The 16,644-nt window shown below is 42.4% G+C and overlaps 2 protein-coding genes across 3 annotated transcripts in view; one reads left to right on the top strand and one right to left on the bottom strand.

The window, feature by feature from the left end:
• Nucleotides 1-3,911, bottom strand: part of LOC115217852 (peptide-N(4)-(N-acetyl-beta-glucosaminyl)asparagine amidase) — a 112,398-nt gene extending 108,487 nt beyond the window's left edge. The window contains exon 1 of the mRNA XM_029787554.2: nucleotides 3,547-3,911. Within this exon, the coding sequence (XP_029643414.1) occupies nucleotides 3,547-3,771 (225 nt within the window). The 5' untranslated portion in view covers nucleotides 3,772-3,911. The remainder of the gene's footprint in view (nucleotides 1-3,546) is intronic.
• A 365-nt stretch (nucleotides 3,912-4,276) lies between these two features.
• LOC115218135 (vesicle transport protein SEC20) overlaps nucleotides 4,277-16,644 on the top strand; it is a 97,374-nt gene continuing 85,006 nt past the window's right edge. The window contains exon 1 of one of the 2 annotated variants that reach the window (XM_036508069.1): nucleotides 4,277-4,595. In XM_036508069.1, coding sequence (XP_036363962.1) covers nucleotides 4,515-4,595 — 81 coding nt within the window. In that variant the 5' untranslated portion in view covers nucleotides 4,277-4,514. The remainder of the gene's footprint in view (nucleotides 4,596-16,644) is intronic. The other variant, XM_029787931.2, reaches the window with a different exon arrangement.

Raw genomic sequence — 16,644 nt, 5'->3', positions numbered from 1 at the left:
CGCCACCAAAAACAGCAAGGGTCCCAAGACTGTGCCCTGTGGCACCCCGCTTGCTATTGGTGTCTTTCCCGAGAGGGCTCCATTGGCTGCAACCATCTGGCTTCTGTCCTTCAGGAAGTCATGTATCCACTCACCTACTTTTCCTGTTATGCCGAGTCTGAGTAATTTGTGACATATCACTCCGTGGTCGACTTTGTCAAAGGCCTTCGCAAAGTCGAGATATACCACATCTACCTGTGAGCGATCCAGTAGTTGTTTCAGTACCCAGTCGTAGTGTTGTAACAGCTGCGTAAGGCAGCTTCTTCCTGGGCGAAAGCCATGCTGTGTGTCAGTGAGACGGTTAGTTTCTTCGAGGAACGTGATCAGTTTTTTTCTGATGATTCGTTCCATGACCTTACTTATGTGTGACGTCAGGGAGACTGGCTGTAGTTTTTGGCCTCTGCTCTACTCCTCCTTTGTGGATAGGGCATATGGTGCCTTCTTTTAGCGCCCTGGGCAGTTTACCGTTAGCCAAGGAACCACTGAAGAGCCTCTTCAGTGGTCCCGCTAGGGCATGCCTGCATTTTTCAGGAGGACTTCTGGGAATCCATCTGGTCCAGCAGCTGAGTTTATTCTCATTTCTTCTATGGCAGATATTACATCCCTCTCTGTTATGTCTATGTGGTCGATGGTTGTGTTTGTTTGTTTTGGAGTGTTGTGGCATCAAGAAAACTTCTGGGTTTGTGATTTGCATGTGCCCCAGAGGGGATGTGACACACTTTTATACTGTTCCTTTAGTATTTCACTTATCCCTTGGGGGTCCTCAGTTAGAGAGCCCTTTTTATCAAAGAGTGGGCCAATCTTGCAGTGTACCGAGGTGGTTTCTTTCGCAAATTTAAAGAAGGCTTTAGGGTTTGTTTTAATATTCTCTACGGCCCTGGCCTCTCTCTCTGCCCTCTCCTTCTCATAGGAAAGTTTGAGTGCAGTTTCCGTTTCAAAAAGTTTCAGGTGGAGTCCCTCATTGTTTCTCTGCCGTGCATTCAGTTGCTTCGAGAGCTTAGCTCTTCGCCTCATAAGTATTTTCCTGTCTCTGGGAATAACGTTCCTATGCCCACCGGCCCTTTTCTCTGGGACAAACTTATGGCATATGTTCTGTATTGTTGTCATGAAATGTTGGAAATGTGTGTTGGTGTCTTGTGTGGTGATGAAGTCACTCCAGTCATGTTTTCGGATCTCTTCGTTGATCTTCTTCCAGTTTGCCTTATGGAAGTTTAGACTGGATAGGCCTGTGGTATTTTCTAATGGCTGCGTCTCAACTAACTCTCTCATACCATATATCATTACCTCTACTAAGTTGTGGTCTGAGAGAATTGTCGGTGTCACCACCACGTTGTGGATGAGCATCGGGTTGCTTGTGAAACAGATGTCCAAGACATTCTCACCTCTTGTTGGCCGAAGCACTGCTTGTTCCATGAAAAACTTGCGTGTGAGAGCCAACAAGGACTCTGTCTGTCTCTGTTCAAGTGATGTCATTCCAGGGAGGAGATGGCCATCTGGCCATTTGACTTTCGGAAGGTTAAAATCTCCCAGCAGTAGAATGGTGTTACCCTGGTCCAGTTTGTCCAGGACTTCTTCTATTCTTCTGAGGCTATCTTCAAACACTCCTTCATGACTAGGGGTGTCTGGTGGCCGATATGTGACACATATTACTATTTTCGGTTGTTTCATGTGTACTATCAGTGTGTCACAGACTGAGTTTGAGTGTGTCAACAGTACTATGGGTGTGACATCTTCACGGACGTACAGGGCAACCCCACAAATATTTGTTAACTAGTCGTTCAACTCCATTCTTATAATTTTAAAATAAACATACAAATTTCTGCACAAAGACACGTAGTCTATGCCCTAGGGACGTAGCTTCAACCGTGTTCTTTCTGATGTGAATTTGCTACCCAGGTATCGGTTATCTTTCAAATTATCCTTAATAAGATAATTCATTCAATTACTCAAATATATATATATGTATGTATATATATACATGTATAAGCAAAACATTCAAACACTCAGATTTCAAATCAGATATGTATATATTTATACATATATATATGTATGTAGTGAATGTATATATATATATATATATAATGTGTGTGTGTATATATATGTATGTATATATATATATATATATATGCATGTATGTCCGGACTAGATTATTTTATGCGCAACTCCATTGTCTCACGAGACAAAAGGATGCCAACAACAATATATATGTATATATATATATACGTGTATATACATATGTGTGTATATATATATGTATATATATGTGTATATATATATATGTATGTGTGTATATATATGTATGTGTGTATATATATATATATATATATATATATATATATATATATATGTATGAACGATCTCAAGATTAATCAGCCGAAATTGCGAGGATGATCCGTTTCTTGACTGAAGATTGAAGGCTTCGAATGTCCCGTCCGTGTTTTTTGTATCGTCTTCTAAATGTTTTACTTTCTTGTCCCAGCTTGTATTTTTCTACATTTAATACAAAATGGCTGACGGTTAGTAAGGAGAGACACAAATAAGTGAGAAGAAAACAAAAGACTACTGATGCGGTCACAGGAGTGTGACGAAAGAACTCTGGCCGAAATAAGATTAATGTAAAAAATAAATAACACTGAAGCAAAGTAACACCAAATATATAGTGCGTGTGTTTTTATTGGCTAAACTGGCAAAATGACCATTCCGAAATATAACAATATATATATATATGTGTGTGTATATATATGTGTGTGTGTATATATATATATTATATATATATATGTGTGTGTGTGTATATATATATATGTGTATATATATATGTGTGTGTGTGTGTGTATATATATATATATATGTGTGTGTGTGTATATATATGTGTATATATATATGTGTGTGTGTGTGTATATATATATATATATATATGGTATAATTTATAGAGCAAACAGTAAACTGTTGTCATTATTAGTACTCAGTTTCGAATGTCGGAGCGAATAGCTACGATACACTCTCGTCGGCTGTTAATATTCTTTCGCTTTTATACATATTACATATATATATATATAATGAGTGGCTGTGTGCTAAGTAGCTTGCTTACCAACCACATGGTTCCGGGTTCAGTCCCACAGCGTGGCACTTTGGGCAAGTGTCTTCTACTATGGCCTCGGGCCGACCAAAGCCTTGTGAGTGAATTTGGTAGACGGAAACTGAAAGAAGCCCGTCGTATATATGTATATACATGTGTGTGTGTTTGTCGCCCCCAACATCGCTTGACAACCGATGGTGGTGTGTATACGTCCCCGTTACTTAGCGGTTCGGCAAACAAGACCGATAGAATAAGTACTGAGCTTACAAAGAATAAGTTATGGGGTGGATTTGCTCGACTAAAGGTGGTGCTCCAGCATGCCCACAGTCAAATGACTGAAACGAGTAAAAGAGTAAAGAGAGTATATATATATATATGTATATATATGTGAAAGTACCAAGCATATAAAAGGAAATAGAAAAAAAGTTTACCTCTTGGAAGCCTATTGCTAATAGACAGTTAAAAGCTCCGTCAACAGGCAAGATTTTTTCTTGTACAATCTTGTTACCGATACGAAGGCGACGGTATTTCTGCTCCCCGGGGTTGTCTGTTATGTTCTTACAAATCCTAAGTATAACACGTAATGTATCATCAACCACGCTTTGCGGATTGTCACATATGTCGTTTAAAAAATCATAATCATATCCATGTGCCATATTAAAATTTGGTAGAAATGTATCAGCTATAAAATAAAGTAGAAAAATCAAGAGTTTTTGCAGTTATAAATATATCATAAACATCAAGATTTTAGAAGTGTCTGACTATGATTATGTCAACGTTTAGGGTTAATATGAAAAGGGACGTAATTCTATTTTATTCTTTACACCCCATTCGAATACTTGATTTATTTGTTGCGTATCACTTGATTTTTGTCATAATAATAATGTTCACTCAAACCATATTATTAAATAGCTCAGTTATACTCCTCAGTCAAATTAAGAGTGCACTTAAAAGTTTCTGATCACGACGCCCACATAAGTTCTATTTTCTTCTTTTGACGGGTATTTTCCATTTTTTGCCCCCTCAGCCTTTGAAATGAGGGGGAAAAACTTTTGAGAATTTATGATTTTTTTCAATCACGTCCGGACTGATTTTGGCCAATTATAGTTTTTGCACTGCAAACTTAAAGACGATATGTATTTTTTTCTATTTCGCTCACATAAACAGATCATCTGAATTTCAAATATTTCAAAATTTTATTATGCTTGTAATTGTGCAAAGTTTATGCGGGGAAAGAAGAGAAACAATCTAAAATTCGTTTTTGGATTTGGTTTGTAAGATTCTTTATGTGAGTTCTCCAGGCACAACACAACCTAAAATTCCCTATTTAAGAAGTTCGCTTTTAAAATACGGAATATTATTTTAGAGGGAGAATAAGTTCATCTTACACCGGTTAAAAATGGAAGCCGAAGACGTCCACGTCAAAATATGTTTACAAGAAATCGTGAAACTTGACCTAGAAGTTCAAGCGTTAATACAGGTATAAATTTTTGATTTCTTTGACCTGCAAAAAGTCCGTTTGTGTGGCAGTAATGGAAAAATGGCAAGTTTAAAGCCATTTTTCTAAAAGTATTAGTGGTATATGTGAACTTGTGTCGCACCGGCAGAATCCTCATAGCATCAGGCAAAGTGCTATGTTGTGCTTATCTTCTACTTCTACTGGAGTCAACCTTACTTTTCATCCTTCTGAAGTTGACTGAAATGGAACCAATCAAGGGTGATCTGGTTTTCCTACAGATGTAGGTAAATTTTGATCCTTTCACCCTCACCATTTTCACTAAGAAAAAAAAAAAGGTTAATGTTTAAACATTAACCAAAAAATTAAAAACAAAAAAGAAACTCGGATTTTTTGCGTGGAATCTAGTACCCTGACGCCCTAAGATGCTGCAAACTCCTTATCTTTATTCGGAAAAAAGGTGGGTTGGGAAACCGGAGCCCCCCCCCCTCATATCCCGGAATCATTGGACATTTTTTTTTTCGTTGAATGAATTCCGGTGACCTAATATGCTACAAACCCCTTTTGGGGGTCCGGAAAACGGGGTGAGGTGGGGTGGAACCTGCAGAAAATTCACCCCCACCTCCATTTTCAAATATTTTTTGCTATTTCTTTCTTTACCCATAATTTTAGATAACATTTTGCAGAAATACGTTTTCAAGAGAGTGTGGAGTACATTAGATTGAGAATTCGCATCTGTTCCAACTCAATCACAGATTTTTTTAATTTATTTTTTTTTAACTACAAAGTTTGAAACTTCGAATACTGATAGAATTTCTCACGTAGAACATGGTTACTCTGAAAGTTTTGGACAAAATATCATATTTTAGAAGTTATTTCGTGTTAAAGTTGTCGTATTTGGGTCATTTCAACTAATCAACGATGTGTATTGAAGAAATCTGCTGCTGTTTGCGATAGTAATCGAAGAGTAACATTTTCCGGGTCATCTCTACTAAATGTCACCACTCTGTTTGAAGAATCAACACCATAGAGCAACGAGCCTGCAGCTAACTTTTTTGTTGTTGACATATATGTAGCTTCAAAGTGCCTTATTTTACAAGTACGAGATATATTGTTATTGTCATGATTTTATTTTACTATAATCAACAACAAACACATTTCGTCAATATAAAAGTCTTTATTAGATAAAAAATAACATAATCAAAACATGAAGGTAAAACAAAACAAACAGTGGCTTATATACCAGAAAATACGGTAATTGTAGTGGCAGTGACAAGTTCGCTCACTGGTTGGTAGTTGATAGTGTAGAAGGGAGGAAAAGAGTAAGGAATGTACAGTGATGACTAGAAAGGATAAACCTGATATCGTCTTCACACAACATACAAATAGAACAGAGTGGTGACGTTTAGTAGGGATGACCTGGAAATTGTTCCTCTTCGATTACTATCGCAAACAGCAGTAGCTTTCTTCAACAGAATTCATGTTGCTGACTTGTTAAAATTACCCAAATACGACAACTTTAACATGAAATAGCTTCTAAAATACAAAATTTTGTCCAAAACGTTCCGAGTAAACTGTGTTTTATGTGAGAAATTCTTCCAGTATTCGAACTGTCAAACTGTTTAGTTACAAAAATATTATCTGAAATTCAGATGGAATAGATCCAAAAATTCAAAGAAGTTTGAAATGAATAAGTGAGAATGCAGTGGTTATAGAAGTTAATGGTAACAAAGTGTGTGGAGAGATAACAAACGATAAATTCATCTAAAAAATACATTAGAGTTTTTGCATGTTTGTTTCACTAATAACACTGATGAGTTATTTCGCTGTTTGTTCCAAGAGCATGTTACAGCTGAATGGTGCTTTTTCATTGATTCATCTAAGACAAGCCTCAAGGCAGTACTACTACACAACGGCAAGAAGAAACCATCCATTCCCATAGGACATTCAGTGCACATGAAGGAGTGTTATGAAAACATGCAAATACTCCTCAATGTCATAAAGTATACAAACTAGAGCTGGAAAATATGTGGAGTCTTGAAGGTGAATGTTGAAGGGAATGCAATCTGCGTTCATGAAATATTGTTGCTTTATATGCTTATGGGACAGCCATGCAACTAACAAGCACTATGTGCAATCAGAGTCACCTTTGCAAAAATCATATGAGCTGGGAGTTTCTAGCATCCAGAGCAAGCCACATTTAAACCCAGAAAATGTTCTTCCTCACTCTTCACATAAAGCTTGGCCTTGTGAAGACACTTGCCAGGAAAAGCTCAAAAGGTTTTGAATATGTGAAGGCCGAATTTCCAAAAATCATTGAGGCAAAACTGAAGGAGGGCGTATTCATAGGTCCGCAGATAAAAGAACTTCTGAAGGACAACCACTTCCTTACAGCACTGGATGAGATTGAGCTTAAAGCCTGGGAATCTTCAAATGGCTCTGTGAAAATTTCCTGGGCATCAAGAGATCTCTAGAGTTTAGAAATGGAGTGAAATGTCTTCTAGACTCCTATGCTGCAATGGGCTGTCAGATGTCACTAAAAGTCCATTTCCTTGATTTACATCTGGACTTTTTTTCAGAGAAACTTGGAGCAGTGTCTGATGAGCAAGAGGAATGCTTTCATCAAGATATTGCATTCAGTATACTTTATATAGACATGCTTTATGTAAAGTTAAAACAGCAGGTATCATTAACTGATAGAGGAAATTGGACTTCAGATTTGTAATCAGCATAAAAAATTAACCCAGAAAAGTCAATCAGCAACTCTGATGATTAAAAAAGTTTCATTTTGTTGACCAGTGTAATATATATATATCATCATCATCATCATCGCTTAACGTCCGCTTTCCATGCTAGCATGGGTCGGATGGTTCAACCGGGGTCTGGGAAGCCAGAAAGCTGCGCCAGGCCCAGTCTGATCTGGCGGTGTTTCTACAGCTGGATGCCCTTCCTAATGCCAACCGCTCTGTCAGTGTAGTGGGTGTTTTTTACGTGCCAGACGAGGCTAGCAAACGGCCACGATCAAATGGTGCTTTTTATGTGCCACCGGCACGGAGGCCAGTCAGGGCGGTGCTGGCAACGGCCACGTTCGGATGGTTCTCTTACGTGCCACCGGCACTGGTATCACAGCTACACACACATATATATATATCATCATCATCATCAACATCATCATTTAGCATCCGCTTTCCATGCTAGCATGGGTTGGACGGTTCAACTGGGGTCTGGAAAGCCAGAAGGCTGCACCAGGCCCAGTCTGATCTGGCAGTGTTTCTACGGCTGGATGCCCTTCCTAACGCCAACCACTCCGTGAGTGTAGTGGGTGCTTTCTACGTGCCAGACGGAGCTGGCAAACGGCCACGGACGGATGGTGCTTTTTATGTGCACGGAGGCCAGTCGGGGTGGCGCTGGTAACGGCCACGATCGGATGGTTCACTTACGTGATTTGATTTGATTTGATTTCCACTTGCCTCAACGGGTCTTCACAAGTGGAGTTTTGTGTCCCAAGAAGGAAAGGTATGCATAAGTCGACTGGCTACGGTCTCACTAGTTCTGCCGGGTCTTCTCACGCACAGCATACTTCCATAGGTCTCGGTCTCTAGTCATTTCCTTGGTGAGACCTAAAGTTCGAAGGTTGTGCTTCACTACCTCATCCCAGGTTTTCCTGGGTCTACCTCTTCCACAGGTTCCCTCAACTGCTAGGGTGTGGCACTTTTGCACACAACTATCTTCAGCCATTCTCGTCACATGACCATACCAGCGCAAACATCTCTCTTGCACACCACATCTCATGCTTCTTAGGCCCAGCTTCTCTCTCAAGGTACTTACACTCTGTCGAGTATGAACACTGACATTACACATCCATCGGATCATACTGGCTTCATTTCTTGCGAGCTTATGCATATCATCAGCAGTCACAGCCCATGTTTCACTACCGTGTAGCATGGCCGTTCGTACACATGCATCATGCAGTCTGCCTTTTACTCTGAGCGAGAGGCCTTTTGTCACCAGCAGAGGTAAGAGCTCTCTGAACTTTGCCCAAGCTATTCTTACTCTAGCAGTTACACTTTCAGCACACCCACCCCCGCTACTGACTTGGTCACCTAGGTAACGGAAGCTATCAACTACTAGTTTTTCTCCCTGGAATGTAGTAGAAGTTGGTCTCTGCACATTTTCAGTGTTTATTGCTCCTGAGTATCTGCCACAACAAAAACTATTTTCCTAGTTAGCCTTCCTTTGACATTGCTGCACCTCTTATGTGTCCATAGCTTACACTTGGTGCATCTTATAGAGTTTCTACCTACACCTTTTCTACAGATCGAGCAGGGCCATCTACCTGAAGGCGTTTGTGATTGGTCTACCTTCCTACTTATTAGGACGTTGATTCTAAGGCCCTTCGATTCTAATCCTTGCTTCCACACCTGAAACTTCTCCTCCAGTTCTGATAGTGACTCAGCATTTAGAGCAAGATCATCAGTATAGAGGAGCTCCCAGGGGCATCCTGTCTTGAATTCCTCTGTTATTGCCTGGAGGACTATGATAAATAGGAGGGGACTGAGGACTGAACCATGGTGGACCCCAACCTCTACCCGGAATTCTTCACTGTACTCGTTGCCAACCCTCACCTTACTAGCAGCGTCTCTGTACATGGCTCGCACAGCTCTCACTAACCATTCATCTATCCCTAGTTTCCTCATTGACCACCAGATAAGGGATCGGGGGACCCTGTCAAAGGCTTTCTCCATGTCAACAAAAGCCAGGTACAGGGGCTTATCTTTGGCTAGGTATTTCTCCTGCAGCTGTCTTACCAGGAATATAGCATCAGTAGTACTTTTCCCTGGCACGAACCGAAACTGCATCTCATCTAAGCTAACTCTCTCTCTAATTAGTTGGGCTATAACCTTCTCCGTAACCTTCATTACCTGATCCAGCAGCTTGATACCCCTGTAATTATTTGTATCTAGGGCGTCACCTTTACCTTTGTAGCAGTTGACTATTATGCTGCTACACCAGTCATTGGGAATGACTCCTTCATGTATCACCTGGTTAACTATATGGGTGACTAGGCTATAGCTGACACGACCAGATATTTTGAGCATCTCTGCAGTAATTCCTGATGGGCCTGGGGCTTTCCCTGTCTTCATGCTTGTAATTGCCTTAACTACTGAGGAACTGTCAACTCGGATTGCTGGTCCCTCTGTTGGGTCGACATTCGGCATACTCTCTGTATCCCATTCATTTTCTTTATTCAGCAACCTTTCATAGTGGCGTCTCCAAACCTCTCTCTTTGCATCCTCATTTAGCGCAAGTGAACCATCATCCTTGCGAACATATTTCTCTCCTACCACATCACGATTCTCTCTCACACACTGTCTTGCAACACGAAATACCTCAAGTCTTTCATCCTCACGGCGCAGAACATTGGCAAATTTTTTCTTATCTGCTTCCCCTCTGGCTAAATACACTTGCCTCCTAGCTTCCCTTCTGGCAGTCTGATACACTTCTCTGCTACCACCGTTCTTCCAGTCCTTCCAAGCCTGTTTCTTTTCCCTAATAGCCCTGTCAACAATATTGTTCCACCACCACGTTATTTTGGGTCTTGAGGGGACTTTGCACCAACCACAGATCTGGTCAGTGGCTCTCAGCAGGTTGTCCCTTAGAGACCTCCAGTTGTCTTCTACCCCATGTGAAGCTATACCCCCTTCTATTTCGTCAAAGGCTTCAAGTAATATGTCTCTAAATCTCTGTCCATTCACAGGATCTTTAAGCTTCCAGACCCTTCTTCTCCATGTTTGTCGTCCTCTTAGTCCTGATCCTAAAGTCACTATATATATATATATATGCATGTGTGGGCACAGGACATCAAAAAACGTGTACAACAACAAAAATACAAGTACATGGAATATGAACTTTTTTTTCGAACAATGAAAGACACAAATGGAAAACAAGACAAACAGCATAAAGAACAACTCTTCATTGGTTGTTGGCTGTTTTTCTACTCTAGTATTTCGAGTATTTAGCAACACCAAAATAGGTACATAGTCTTGAGCCACCAAGACGATGCGCTCAAACAAATTTGTGAAACCCATAGGTCTTATGATGCACTTCAGTATCCCCTACTTCATACTCATGGAGAAGATGATTTTCATTTAAACATTCCCCAACAAAACCTATTAGAGGCGGGTTCTGTTGGCAGTAAATCAGGTACGTTTATGGCTTACTATACCTATCGGTACATGGTTAGAGACAGCAGTTTCAATCACCTACATCTTTCTCATGACTTTTTTTCAACAACATGTCATAGACAATGCTGTTAAGATTGAGTCTCAGAGCTTACAATACATACAGTTTAATCAGGCTAAGATATGGGCTGAAAGTACATCCATCTCAGAGATAGCATCATTAACGTTGTTGCCCCTAGAAGGATAGGCCAGTTGTGCATACTTCCATCTTCCTTTACATGCTGTGGACCGGTTTGACTTTTCCAGATGTCCCTGACATCTGAACATCTCCGCAGCCAAACTTTTGGCCCTTTGATGTCTCCGATGCTGCAAAGACATCATCATAAAACCAACCAATAAGGGTGGAGCCGTAGTGGTGTGGCGCATGGGCCTCTACAAGGCTGAAGCTCTCTGCCAACTTCAAGACACCTACTGCCCTCCAACCCCACGCCCAGCTACCAACAGACTGTGTCCTCCACTCTCCATGACCTCATCTCCTCCTGCCATCACCTCCAACCTCATTGTCCGCACCATTTGCACCCCCACAATTTACTTTCTCCCCCAAATCCACAAGCCTAATAACCCTGGCCGCCCCTTTGTCTCCATCTGCAACTGCCCCACCGAACTCATCTCCAGATATCTATTTCTCAGTGATTCCTCACCACGAGGGGCTTCATGCATTCTAACACTACCTTGACCTTTGACCCAACCCCCAACCTGACACTTCCACATTTCTTCATCTGGCCGAACTTGTTCTCTCCCTTAACTGCTTCTCGTTCGTTGCCCCCTAGTGGTTTCCTTCCCCTCTCGCATTCATGACATCAACCATGCTCTTCATCTGTTCAAATCTTTCTCCTTCTTCCTGCCCCTCTAAACTTCTCTTCACTCTTGACATCAAGAGCCTATACCCAGTGATTCCTCACCACGAGGGGCTTCATGCATTCTAACACTACCTTGACCTTTGACCCAACCCCCAACCTGACACCTCCACATTTCTTCATCTGGCCAAATTTGTTCTCTCCCTTAACTGCTTCTCGTTCGTGGGTGATTTTTACCAGCAGGTCTTGGAAGTGGCCATGGGAATGATAATGGGCCCCATCTATGCGAACGTGTTCATTGGCTACGTTGAAACCCGAATATTCTCAAGTTTCACTGGTTCCATTCCTGAACTATACAGTCGTTATACTGACGACTCCATCAGTGCAACCTCACTCTCCCGTGAACAACTAGACTCCTTCTCTTTTGTCAAATCATTCCATCCTGTCCTCCACTTGTCTTGCACTATTTCCAACACTTCCATCGCCTTTCTTGACATATCGGTCAGCATTCATCACTCCATTCTCACCACCTCCATCCGCTACAAACCCACAGACTCATACTAATACCTCAACTTCTCCTCCCACTCTAAACACACCAAGCTCTGCATCCCCTTTTCCCAATTCTTCCGTCTGTGCAGACTCTGCAGTGACAACCATGACTTTGAGATTCAGTCTCAACTCATGGCTCGCCACTTCATCTTATGTGGATATCCCCTCACCACTATCCACACTGCCCTTGCCAGAGCATGTTCTGTGGACCATGCATCTGCTCTCTCCCTCACACCCATCCTGCCATTTCCCTCTTTCCCTCACCTACCATCCCTCCACCCTACCTCTCCAATGCACCATTCTCCGAGCCTTCCGACGACTCCAGTCTGACACATCTTCCCTAACTGACCCCTCCCCTACTTCAAACAAGCCACAACCTACGTTTCTTCCCTAACCCAACCACCCGACCCGGCTTGTTCCCCTGCTCCCACCCACACTGCCATACTTGCCCTTACCTCTCTAACACCACCTTCCTCACAGGCACCCATCATCAACCCTATCATATCACTGACTCCTTCACCTGCACTTCTAACGTCATCTACTGCATCTTCTGCTCTCTCTGTACATCGGCCAAATGGGATGCTGCTTGGCTAACCGCTCCCACATACCCCACTGCCACACCACCCTTGCTTCCCCTACATCACACACCTCCACCCACACCACACACCACTATACCGCACACCACATCACATCACCTTGCACACACTAGCACTGATTATTTCCCAGCATCCACACACCTACACATGCACATGTCAACGTCACCAACCCCTGTCGACACACATATACATGCTCTCACACATGCATGCGCACCTTTGTTTTGGGAACACCACTATTTTATTATCTTCCCTTCTTCCTAGCTCTCCTGTCTGACCACCTCTGTCTGGCATTTGCCATAATTGATCGCTAGCCTCTAAACTTTTTTTATTTTTTCTCTCTGTTTATTTCTGTGTCCCTTTCTGTTGAAGAGCGTAAGCTCGAAATGTAAAAGACTTTCTCACTTCTCAAGCGTTAAACTAATACATCTGTTTGTTGTTTATACACCCGCCTTCATCTTTTGTTTTGATTGTTTTTTTTTTGTAAATTCCAACTATATATACACATATATACATGTATGCAGCTGAGTCACTACCTGAATTAGAGAAGAAGTTCCAGGTATAGAAACAAGGTCTAGAATCAAAGGGCCTCAGAGTTAACTGTAGCAAAATCCAAAGTCATAGTAAGTAAGAAGGCAGACAAATCACAAATCCCCTTTCATAGATAGCCCTGTTCAATCTATAAAAGGTGTAGTAGAAACTCCTTAAGATGCACCCAGTGTAATCTTTGGACACACAAAAGGTGCCTCACCATCAAAGAAACGTTAACAGAGAAATGATCCTTTGATCCTATGCAGAGGCATAATAAATGCTGAACATGTGTGTAAAACAGACTCCATCAACTGCAGGAGCAGGGGGGGGAAGCTAGATGTAATAGATAGCTTCCGGTATCAAGGTGCCAGGTTAGTAGTGAAAGTGGATGTTCTGAGAGTGTAACTGTGAGAATAAGATTATGTTGGGCAAAGTTCAGAGAGCTCCTAATCTTGCTGGTAACTAAAGGGCTCTCTCAGAGTGAAAGGCAGATTGTTTAATGCCTGTGTGCAAACAGCTATGCTGCATGGCAGTGAAACATGGGCTTTAACAGCTGAGGAATGAAGCCAGTATGCTTCGCAGGATGTGCAACGTCAGGCTGCATGTTAGACAGAGTATAAGCATCTTGAGAGAAAAGTTAGGCATAAGGGGAACCAGATGTAGTGTGCAAGAGAGGTGACTGCACTGGTATGTTCATGTGATGCATATGGATGAGGACAGCTGTGTAAAGAAGTGTCGATCTTTAACTGTGGAGAGAACTTGTGGTAGAGGTAGACTCAGAAGACATGGAATGAGGTGGTGAAGCGCGATCTTTGAACCTTGAATCTCACTGAGGCAATGACTAGTGACCAAAACGTTTGGTGATGTGCGCTGAGGACTTGTGAAGCCAAGCACACCCGTGCTGGTGGCACATAAGAAAATCAACTGTGACCATTGGGCCTCACGGAGGGAAAGTGGCTGAGTTACTTTGGAGTGTTGAGCCTTGTGGGGGCATAGTGGCTGAGTTCCTTTTGAGCATTGGGCCTCATGGAGGCAAGCGGCTGAGATCCTTTCAAGTGTTGGGCCTCACAGATGCAAAATGGCTGAGTTGCTTTCAAGCATTGGGCCTCATGGGGGAAAAGTGGCAGAGTTCCTTTCGAGTGTTAGGCTTTACAGAGGCAATGACCAAGACATTTGGCATTATGTTGTGCTTGAGAAGACTCATCAAGCTGAGCAAAATCACAGTCATGGCAGACCTGGTGTCATGCAAATGGTACCTGTGCCGGTGGCATGTAAAAACATGCATTATGCTCTTGGAGTGGTTGACGTTAAGAAGGGCGTCCAGCTGTAAAAAACCATGCCAGATCAGACTGGAGCCTGGCACAGCCTTTCAGCGTGCTAGCCCAGTCATACCGTCCAACCCATGCCAGCATGGATAACAGGCGTTAAATGATGATGATGATATATATATCATCATCATGCTGGCATGGGTTGGATGGTTTGACTGAGGACTGGTGAGCCAGAAGGCTGCACTAGGCTCAATCTGATCTGGCAAAGTTTCTGCAGCTGGATGCCCTTCCTAACACCAGTCACTCCGATAGTGTAGTGGGTACTTTTACATGCCACTGGCATGAGGACCAGTCACGTGGTTCTGACAATGACCATGCTCAAAAGGTGTTTTTTACATGCTATCTGCACGAGAACCAGTCTGGCGGCACTAGAAATGACCACGCTTCAGTGTTGTTTTTTATGTGCAGCCAGCATGGGAGCCAGTCCATGGCCCTGGCAATGATCATGTTCAGATGTGCTTTTAACGTTCCACTGGTATGAGTGCCAATCAGGTGTGGCCAAGTCAGCAATTTTGATATGATTTGATTTCACTTGCCGCAATAGGTCTTTGCAAGCAAAGTTTATTGTCCAATGAATGAGGAGTATTCATAAGTGGGCTGGTTACACCCACTGGCATAGGCCACAGGCTATCGTCTCACTTGGCTTGTTGGGTCTTCTCAAGCACAGCATATCTCCAAAGGTCTCAGTCGTTAGTCATTACCTTGGTAAGCCCAATGTTCGAAGGTCATGCTTCACCTCCTCATCCCAGGTCATCCTGGATCTACCTTTTCCACAGGTTCCCCCAACTGCTACCGTGTGATACTTTTACACACAGCTGTCTTCATTCATTTGCAACACATGACCATACCAGCACAGTTGTCTCCCTTTCACACCACATCTGATGCTTCTTAAATCCAACTTTTCTCTCAGGGTGTTTACACTCTGTCATGTATGTACACTGACATTACACATCTATCGGAGCATACTTGTTCCTTGCAAGCTTATGCATGCCCTCAGCAGTCATGGCCCATGTTTCACTGCCATGTAGCATGGCTGTTCGTACACATGTCATACCTTTTACTCTGAGCGAGAGGCCCTTTGTCACTAGCAGAGGTAGGAGCTCTCTGAACTTGGCACAGGCTATTCTTATTCTAGCAGCTACACTTTCAAAGTATCCACCCCCACTACTGACTTGGTCCCCTAGGTAACAGAAGCTATCAACAACTTGTAGTTTTTCTCCCTGGAATGTGACAGAAGCTGTTCTCTACACAAGACTGAGCCTTGGTGGACCCCTACCTCTACCCGGAATTCTTCAGTGTACTAGTTGCCAACCCTCACCTTACTGACAGCATCCCTGTACATGGCTTGCACAGCTCTCACTAACCATTCATCTATGCCTAGTTTCCTCATTGACCACAAGATAAGGGATCGGGGGACCCTGTCAAAAGCTTTCTTCATGTCAACGAAAGCCAGATACAGAGGTTTATCTTTGGCTAGGTATTTCGCCTACAAGTAATTACAGAGGTATCAAGTTGTTGGATCAGATAATGAAGGTCACAGAGAGGGTCATAGCCCAACTAATTAGGGAGAGAGTCAGTTTAGATGAGATGCAGTTTGGGTTCGTTGACTATGATACTGCTACACCAGTCATGTATCACCTGGTTAACTATATGGGTGACTAAGCTATAGCCGACACCGCCAGATATTTTGAGCATCTCTGCAGTGATTCCTGATGGGCCGGGAGCTTTCCCTGTCTTCATACTCTTAATTGCTTTATCTACCAAGGTATTGTCAATTCGAATAGCTGGTCCCTCTGTTGGGTCGGAATTTGGCAGACTCTCTTTCTGCCATTCATTCTCCTTATTTAGCAACCTTTTATAGTGGTGTCTCCAAGCCTTTCTCTATGCAGAGTCATTTAATGCAAGTGAACCATCATCCATGCAGACACATTTCTCTCCTACAACATCACAATTCTCTCTCACACACTGTCTTGCAACACGAAATACCTCAAGTCTTTGGTGCTTATGGTGCAGAACATTGGCAATTTTTTTCT

Source organism: Octopus sinensis, linkage group LG12 (assembly GCF_006345805.1).
Source record: "Octopus sinensis linkage group LG12, ASM634580v1, whole genome shotgun sequence".
NCBI lineage: Eukaryota > Metazoa > Mollusca > Cephalopoda > Octopoda > Octopodidae > Octopus > Octopus sinensis.
Note: the sequence above shows the minus strand (reverse complement) of the source record. Positions and strands in the feature narration are given on the sequence as shown.